At 53.7% G+C, this 9,057-nt stretch overlaps 1 protein-coding gene across 1 annotated transcript; it reads left to right on the top strand.

The window, feature by feature from the left end:
* The first annotated feature begins 360 nt into the window (after nucleotides 1-360).
* LOC146180493 (uncharacterized) lies at nucleotides 361-1,360 on the top strand. The gene has a single exon (XM_084577796.1). It carries the CDS (start codon nucleotides 395-397, stop codon nucleotides 1,358-1,360), a length of 966 nt encoding a protein of 321 aa, XP_084433922.1. The 5' UTR covers nucleotides 361-394.
* The last annotated feature ends 7,697 nt before the right edge of the window (nucleotides 1,361-9,057 follow it).

Genomic DNA, 9,057 nt, shown 5'->3' with positions numbered 1-9,057 from the left:
ACCATGTCTTTCATCATAGAGTTTATTTTTGACTGCTCAAATTAAAGCCGTTTCTTTTGTTCACGTTGTTGCCGGTCGTTTGTCGCATGGGTGGCGGCTCACGAACCCCCCTGAGTGAGGGCTGAGGCCCACATTTGGCGCCCAACGGGATTTTTTCTGACCTTTCAGGGAGTTGTTACCTGCCACTTTGAGCACGCACCCGTGCCGCGAGGACCGCCAATGCAAGAGAACCACCCCCGTCCGGAGCCAGCCCCAGTAACTTGCCGGATACAACTGCGTCAAGGAACGTAAGCTGTGGGCCAAACATTTCTCCTCGCACAGTTCCATTTCTAATGCTTCTAGCTCAGGTAAACTTACTAATCGTAACGAGCCAACCAACCACACGACTGACAGAATGTCTGACAACGAGGAAAAAGGGGCGGCCGCGGCAGATATGACCGACGTTTTGAGCCGGATAACTACGCTGCTTGAGCGACAGGCACAAACTGAACCACCCACCTTCCGTTTGCAGCTCGCAGTGCCGACATATGAAGGGCACACGGACAAAAAATCTGTAGCAGACTTCCTACAAGAAATGCTTGACTACCGTAACGCGGAAGCCCTACCAGACGACATTATTTTACAACGCGTTTTGCCAGTGGCCCTGAAAGGCTCCGCCGCACGCTGGCGGCGTCGACAGACGTTTCAAAACTGGACTCATTTCGAGCAGTTGCTAAGGGCAGAGTTCCTTCCCCCCGACTATGCCGTCCGCATTAAAGATGAATTGTACACTCGCACACAGGCAGAGCAGGAAAGCCTTTTGGAATATATACGCTCATTTCAGGAACTTTATGAGCGTGCCGACCCCTCTGCACCAGAAACAGAGAAGGTCACACGAGCGATACGCCAAGCCCACCCACGCTTTCAGGCCTATTTGCGGAGGCGTAGCTTTTCGTCACTGGACGATCTCGCAAAAGCGGCTTCTGATATCCAGGCCGCCATATTAGCCGAATTGACCTATCGGCCTCCGCCCCCTCCAGAAACCGCCCTGGAGCCCTCATGCGCGTGGCCTGGTGCGCTCACTGCAAATGGGGGACCTTGTTTGCCTCCGCACCTGCCTCGCTCGGTGGACGCGTTCAGCTACCAAGCTCTTGGATCACTGGGTCCCTTCCCACTCCGAGGCCGGAACCCGGGAGCACCCCCACGGCGTACCCAGGGCCGTCGCCGGTCTGCGGATCCAAGCACGCGGCAAGGTATGGACGACACAATCACTGACTTTCCGGTCTGTTTCCAGTGTGGCGGTCGAGGCCACTACAGAAGCCAGTGCCCAAGTCCCCGCGGCTCTCGTAAGCAGGGAAACGACGACAGCCGGCGGTGGTAAGCAGTTATGACCACTTGCCGGCGCGCAACCTACCGGTCCCGGGCGCCTCCTTGCAGCCGCCCAGCCGCCCAGCCTCCTACAGCGCTGTTCCCGTCTACTCGCTTGTCCTATGTTTGTTGCGCTGTGTATTTTAAAAAAAATGAAGCACCAACTAGCTCAACTCACAGTTCTTTTGTTCCTTGCAGCCTGCCATGAAGTGCCGGTAGGCGTGCCGTATACACAACCTGCAGCACCTGCCGACTGCCCCGCGGTGTCAGTAGCAAGTCGTCGTTCGCCCCCTCCTGCTGACGGAGTTGTGGGTGCAAATCGTCGTTCGCCCCTCCTGCTGACGGAGTCGTGGGTGCAAGTCGTCGTTCGCCCCCTCCTGCTGACGGAGTTGTGGGTGCAAGTCGTCGTTCGCCCCCTCCTGCTGACGGAGTTGTGGGTGCAAGTCGTCGTTCGCCCCCTCCTGCTGACGGAGTTGTGGGTGCAAGTCGTCGTTCACCCGCTCCTGCTGACGGAGTTGTGGGTGCAAGTCGTCGTTCGCCTCCTCCTGCTGACGGAGTTCGGGGGGCCAGAACCACACCACGATGCAGGATATTTTGGTCGTCGCACCATCCTGCTGCCACAAAATACAACCGTGAACGACCGCCGCTGAAGCAGAGACAAGAACCGCTCACCCGGCCCAGATCAACGTGGGAGCCTCCGGCATTACCCAAAAAGCTTCAGGAACAAACGGTGAGCGCTGTTCCGTCAACGTCTCGTTGTAATGCGACCCACCTTGACAATATGCCGCTGGTTGCGGTGAATGTGGCCGGAATAGAAGTGCCTGCGCTTTTAGACACAGGCTCTGCAGTTTCAGTTTTCGGCGATAGAGTTAAAAACGCCTGTGATGCGAAACACCTCCGGTTACGGAGTGTAAGCACCAACCTGCGTATGGCGTCTACTCCCGTAGAATCTGCCACCTAGGCAGCCCGTTTAACAGTCACTATCAATGGGCGAAAGATTAGACAGCGCTTCTTACACCTTCCCGGCCTTTCCTGTCCAGTGATATTGGGCCGTAACTTCATAGCCAAGGCGGGAATCGTGATAGACCTTCGAAACCAAACTTACCAGTACGGCATGAATACTGCGGCATTTAACTTCACAGCATAACCTGGTGCTTTGCATTCACAGTTACTGGCTACAAACAGCCATTCGGACACCGTCACTGGAAGTGGTATTCTCACGGTTTTGAAGTCTTTCAGGGGATCACCAGCCGAAAGGTGCAGAATCGAGAGGACACTGAGGCCCTTCGCAGCAATGTTCACGGAGGCCCCTGGGAAGGTCAACGTTCTGACTCACAGGATCGACACCAGCAGTGCTCGTCCGATCCAGTTCAACCCAAGGCCCTTGAGCGTCCACAAGCGAGCACTGTTGAATGGTGCCCTCAACGAAATGCTGGCCACTGGTGCGGTGAGACCCTCAAAAAGTCCTTGGGCATTCCCTGTTGTTCTCGCGCCTAAGAAAGATGGCAGAGCATGGTTGTGCGTCGATTATCGGTGACTGAACGCTGCAACAGTTCGAGACTCCTACCCCTTTCCATCTGTCGAATCGGTCATGTATTCACTTGGATCAGCAAAGTTTTTTACTACTTTTGACTGTAGCAGAGGTTTTCTGCAGATCCCGATTGACCGTAACGACATTGAAAAAACTGTCTTTACTTGCCATCGAGGACTGTTCGAGTTTGTACGGCTACCCTTCGGTTTGTGTAATTCACCTGCCACTTTTCAGCGAGTAAAGGATATTGTGCTTGGAGACGCTAAGTTTAACTACGCTATGGCCTACATGGATGATGTAGTAGTGTTCTCGGAGAGTCTAGAAGAACACGTCAATCATCTAACCAACGTTCTTCAGCGAATGCAGAATTCAGGTATCACCATTAATCCCAGCAAGGTCCAGTTGGTGGCAAATGGAATCAACCTCCTTGCTTTCGTAGTGGAGCAAGGCACAGTCCGCCCAGATGAAGAAAAACTCCAGGCCATACTGAAGTTCCCACCGCCGACAGGCGCCAAGAGCCTCCAGCGCTTTTTGGGCATGGTAGGATTCTACCGGCACTTCATTCCGAACTGCGCCGACCTAGCACGACCCCTCCATCAGCTACTTCGGAAAGGCGCCCGTTCGTCCTGGACGGACACTGAGGAGGGATCATTTCGAGCGTTGTCCGCAGCGATCGCGGATACGGCACGCCTACGGCTTCCCGACCTCAACCTGCCATTCACGGTGCAAACGGACGCAAGTGATTACGGCATAGGTGCGGTATTGCTTCAGGAGCATCAAGGGAAGCTTTGCCCTTTGGCATTTGCGAGTCATACCCTTACTGCGCCAGAGCGCAACTATAGCGTGACAGAGAAGGAGTGTCTAGCGATAGTTTTCGCACTAAAGAAATTTGACATGTATTTGGATGGAGCCGAGTTCACCATTCAAACAGACCGCCAGGCATTGTCATGGCTCTCAAAGTTGCAAAACCCAGCTGGCCGCCTGGCACGCTTGGCTCTCGCCCTCCAAAATTACCATTACAGGGTGGAATACCACAAGGGAACCTTCAATAAGGTAGCAGACACCCTGTCCAGAGCTCCACTTCCCGGAGAAGGGGGGGGCCAACACCTGCAGTCCTGGCTGTAGCAGCGCCCGCAGACGCCTGGGGAACGTTAGTCTCTAGGCAACAGCTCCTGAACGCCCAGAACACTGATGACCAGTGCATCCAGATACGCCAGTCTCTGAGCAGGCCCAGCACAGTACCAGCCGGCAACTACGACAGCTACCTGGAAGCAGCTGACGTCCTACTCTTGCGGTATATACCTACAGCTGATGCGGACGGCGGTGAGTCCCCCTTTCGGGTCGTTGTCCCTAGGAGCCTTCGCAAAGCCTTTCTCGAGTACTACCATGACACATGCCTCGCGGGTCATAGCGATAGTAGGAAAACGTATGACAAGTTGTGTCGTATCATGACATGGCCTCATAAGAGAAAGGACGTCCTCAAGTATGTTCGCGCTTGTCACACGTGCCAGATCGCGAAGCCGAGGGGAGCGAAACCACCGGGCTTCATGCAACCCGTAGAGAGTCGATACCCATGGGAAATCGTGGCCTGTGACGTAATGGGTCCCTATCCCCGATCGGTGAGAGGGAATCGCTATTTGTTAGTGCTCACTGATCACTTCTCAAAATGGGTAGAACTATACGCACTGCGAAAGCTCGACTCTAAGCTAATTTGGGATAAGCTGCTAGAAACGTTCACCCGTTTTGGCTTCCCAGCGCAGCTTATAACTGACAACGCAAGTTATTTCACGAGCAGGACATTTACTGACTCTTGTAAAGCTCTCGGAGTACAGCACAAAAAAACGACACCCTACCACCCTCAAGCGAACCTTACAGAGCGGGTCAACAGAAACCTGAAGACAATGCTGGTGGCTTTCACAGAACGCCACAAGGACTGGGACGCTCGAATCCAGGAGATGGCCTTCGCCACAAGAACCACGGTGAACCGATCCACAGGTTTTACGCCAGCAGCTATTCTTCTTGGTCGCAAACTCCGGTTTCCTATCGAGCACGACGTTACCTCCAGCTCTGAATTACCACCATCCAATTACTCCAGGTTCACCCAGGATCTATCGAGCCGCCTTGCCGGGACCCTGAAGGAGGCCAGAGAAAACCTGGACATCGCCCGCCTGGAGCAATGCAGTCAGTACAACAAGGGAAGGCGACACGGGGAATTCACTGCTGGCGACAAGGTCCTCCGCCGCACACACCCACTCAGCGATGCTGCAAAGGGGTTTGCAGCCTCCCTCGTGCCGCGATGGGAGGGCCCTTTCTTCATATTAAAACGCGTCAGCAGTCTAGCCTACCTTCTCCGAAACATGCATGGTGATCGGACAATTGGCCCCGTTAACATCAATGATCTAAGACCTTACTACGAGCGTCTAAACCACTAGTAGTGGTTGTTGTTGTTGTTGTTGAAAACTTTTATTGTCCAACAGAGAAGGACCACACCGCCTGGGCCGCTCTGTCTCACCCCCCTGTAAGGGGGAGGGGACTTAGCGGCCCAGCCGCACGGGATGGTCGCATTAGATGCTGGCCGGTTTGGTTTCGCCGGCGGCCTCTGCTGCCAGTTGGACGGCGGTGAGTTGGAGCTCAGGGTCTGAGCTTCGCAATAAGGTTTCCCAGGCTTCCCTACTGCTAATGTTTTGCGCCCTGCCTGGGGAGTAAGCGCACTCCCAAATTATATGGTCGAGGGTTCCTCTCGCCCCACACCTTTTACATTTATCGTCCTCGCAGTCCGATCGGATATGTTTATTTAGTACTGGGTTTGGGTATACTCCAGTCTGCAGGCGTCTCCACGCCATTGCCTGACCTCTATTTAACGCCTTGTTTGGTGGGGGGAAACGCCTCCGGCATTGCCTGTAGTGTTCTGTAATGTCTTGATACGAGATTAATCGCCCTTCTCTATTATGTTCTGCCTGAGCCGAGCCATCCTGTACAGCTCGGAGGTAGAGATCTCGAGCTGCACTGTGGGCCGCCTCGTTACCGCTGACAGATTCGTGCGCCGGGGTCCAGATGATGTTGATCGTCCTATCAATCACTCCTTGCGTTAAAATTTTGGTGGTGAGGGGGTTTACCCTCCCCCTACTGAAATTTTGGATTGCAGTTTTACTATCGCTAATAATATATCTAGCTTTGGTGCCAACGCAAGCGATCGCTATCGCAGCTTCCTCCGCTATCTCGGTTTCTTTCCCTAGTATGGTAGCCGCCGTGATGAGGGTGCCTCCCCCATCTACCGCCGCTATGGTCATGTATCGACTGCGTCTGTTTCCTGCCGCATCTACGTAGGCAACTTCATTTGGGGGTTTGCTCCGATATATTGTTTCTATCGCTTCCGCCCTTTTCTGTCGCCTTTCCCTATTAAACTCAGGGTGCATGTTTTTGGGTAGGGGAGGGATTCTTAGGTGCGCCCTGATTTTCCTGTCAATGTCAACCCTTTCCTTTTGCCCCCTGTCTGTGGCTATTCCAAGGTTACTTAGCGTAGCTCTTCCCACTCGCGTCGTGCTGAGTCTTTCAAGTTGCGAGGTTTTAACCGCTTCCGTGATTTCTGAAATCGTATTGTGCAGTCCTAGGGCCAGTAGCTGCTCCGTCGATGTACATGTTGGGAGGACTAGGGCCTTTTTAACGCATTTTCTGATGAGCGCGTCTATCTTTCTCCTCTCATCTGCCTTTAGGTTCAGATATGGCGTGGCGTAGCCCACTCTGCTAATGATGAAGGCTTGTACCAATCTCAGGAGGTTTTTTTCCTTGAGGCCGCCTCCGTTACGTGAGACCCTCCTGATGAGGTTTAATGTCTGGGTCGCGTGGTTTTCTAACTTTTTAATGGTGATCGTGTTCCTTCCGTGTGTTTGTAAGTGGAGTCCCAATATTCGTATTGTCTCTACTTTTGGTATCTCCCTTCCTTCCACGTACACCTGTGGGTCAGAGGGAGGTTTATTCCTGAGTGCCTTGTCATTATACACGAAGATTTCTGATTTTTCAGGCGCACATTTAAGTCCTCTGTCCGCCGCGTACTTAGAGATGACATCTGCTGCCGCCTGCAGCGTTTCATTGATCTCTGCGTCGCTCCCTCTGTTGATCCAGAGATTGATGTCGTCCGCGTACAGGCTGTAATTTAAGTTGTAATTCCCAATTTTCCGCAATTCCTTCGGGAGCCCTCTCATGGCCATGTTGAAAAGGGTGGGTGACAGTACCGATCCCTGAGGTGTCCCCCTGTTGCCTAGCCTGATCACCCCAGATTGTATTTCCTGGAAAGTTATAACCGCCGTGCGGTCCGTTAAGAAATTTCTGACATAGCGATAAGTTTTTAGCCCTATTCCTGCCTGCTGGAGCCCTTCCAAGATGGCTTCGTGCTTGACGTTGTCGAAGGCCCTTTTTAGGTCCAGTCCCATAATGACTTTCGCATCTTTGGTTCTGGAATTAATTATGTCTTGCTGCAGCCGCAGCATGACGTCCTGTGTGCTCAGATGGGGCCTGAAGCCATACATCTCGTCTGGCCATTTCTCTTTTTCCTCCATATAATTTGAAATTCTGGTCTGAATGATGTGTTCCATTAACTTTCCTACACATGACGTGAGCGATATAGGCCGGAGATTTTCCAGTTTCGGTTGCTTCCCGGGTTTTGGGATCAGGATCACGGTAGCCTCTTTCCACAGCGGTGGGATCTCCCCTTTTTCCCAGCATTTCTGCATGTAGCTGGTAAGGGCCTCTATCGAGTTGTCATCTAAATTCCTGAGCATCTTATTCGTGACTCCATCTGGCCCTGGAGCTGACTTGGTTTTGAGTTTCGCTATCTCCGCCCTTACTTCAGCTCTCGTGATGGGCGCATCTAACTTCTCATTTGGAATTCTCTGGTAGTCGGGTAGCTCTCTAATTTCGGTGTCCCCTATGTATGTCTCGACGAGTTTCTTCATGAATATGTCATCGTCCTGCTCTTCGCATGCGTGTCTAACCTTAGCCATTTTGACTCGTGCTTGTGTTTTGGACGTTTCAGGGTCTATTAAATGTCTTAGGATATTCCACGTCTGCGGGAGGTTCATATTCCTTTCCATGTCACCACATTTGTTTTAGTAGTGGTGTCTTGGACTTTACAACACTTTCATCGTTGTCGCTGCACTCCGAATTGGAACGTCCATACGCAGACCGATCCTTGTTGTCCCCAACCTTTTCCGTTGCTCTACAGGATGCCACGTGATCACCGCAACGAAAGGAGCCTTCCCAGCTATGATGGCAGCTCCGCGGCCTACCACAGCCGCAGTCATCGCAGGACGGTCCAGACTCCGTACAGTCGACCCGCCTATCTTGCTCCCCCACGGCGTCGGCAAGCAAGGGACGAGGTTCCCGGGCGCTGGCGGCACGTGGCAACTTGGTGCCACATCGGCAACGGCAATGTGGCGTGCTTTGCATCGGCCTCCGCCTGGGAGACGCAGGTAAGGCCGGAGAGAGGCAGTCTACCGGCACCACCGCCATTCACCGGCCATACCGTGGAGGAGCATCGCCGTAGAGACCCCATCCGGCCCCTCCCCGAGGAAGCCAACGTAGGCTGGTGCTCACTATGCGATACATGCATAATCTTTCAAGAGGCGCACTCCCTCAGCGCGCTACACCAGGAGCAGCAGCGGCTGCACGACACATTGCGCCTGGCTCTGCAGCCGGGTGCTCGAAATGACGCCAGGCGCCGCCTGCTCACAGAGTTCGCCGCAGCCCTAATCCACAGCCAAAGCCTGCCCCAAGCACCTGCAGTTCAAGACGCGGTGGCAGCTGACAACCTCTTGGGCTTAGACGATGTCTAATTTGTCGTGAATACCCATGCAGTGCCTTTTGAACCTCATGAACGTTACTCTGTCCATTATGAACAATATTACAGTTCTCTTTTTAATCCCAGGGAGGGGTACCGTCTTGTGAGGGGGGGAGCGTGGGGCCCTTGGCCCCTCCGTTTTGGAGCATATCAATGCAACAACGCAGCCGGCCGCACTTGGCCGGCGCCGACGCTACTGCGCATGTCAGGCAGCCTGGACTCTGACGCGTAACGTTGCACGTGACTCGCCGAGCGTCTAGATAAGCGACGAGCAAACAGCCGCTGGGGGCTTTTTTCCCGCTGGACGGCCCGGGCAGCGGCGTTCGCCGGGGGGCTCTACGTG

This window comes from Amblyomma maculatum, chromosome 8 (genome assembly GCF_055883805.1).
Source record: "Amblyomma maculatum isolate TAMU_Amacu chromosome 8, ASM5588380v1, whole genome shotgun sequence".
NCBI classification, from domain to species: domain Eukaryota; kingdom Metazoa; phylum Arthropoda; class Arachnida; order Ixodida; family Ixodidae; genus Amblyomma; species Amblyomma maculatum.
Note: the sequence above shows the minus strand (reverse complement) of the source record. Positions and strands in the feature narration are given on the sequence as shown.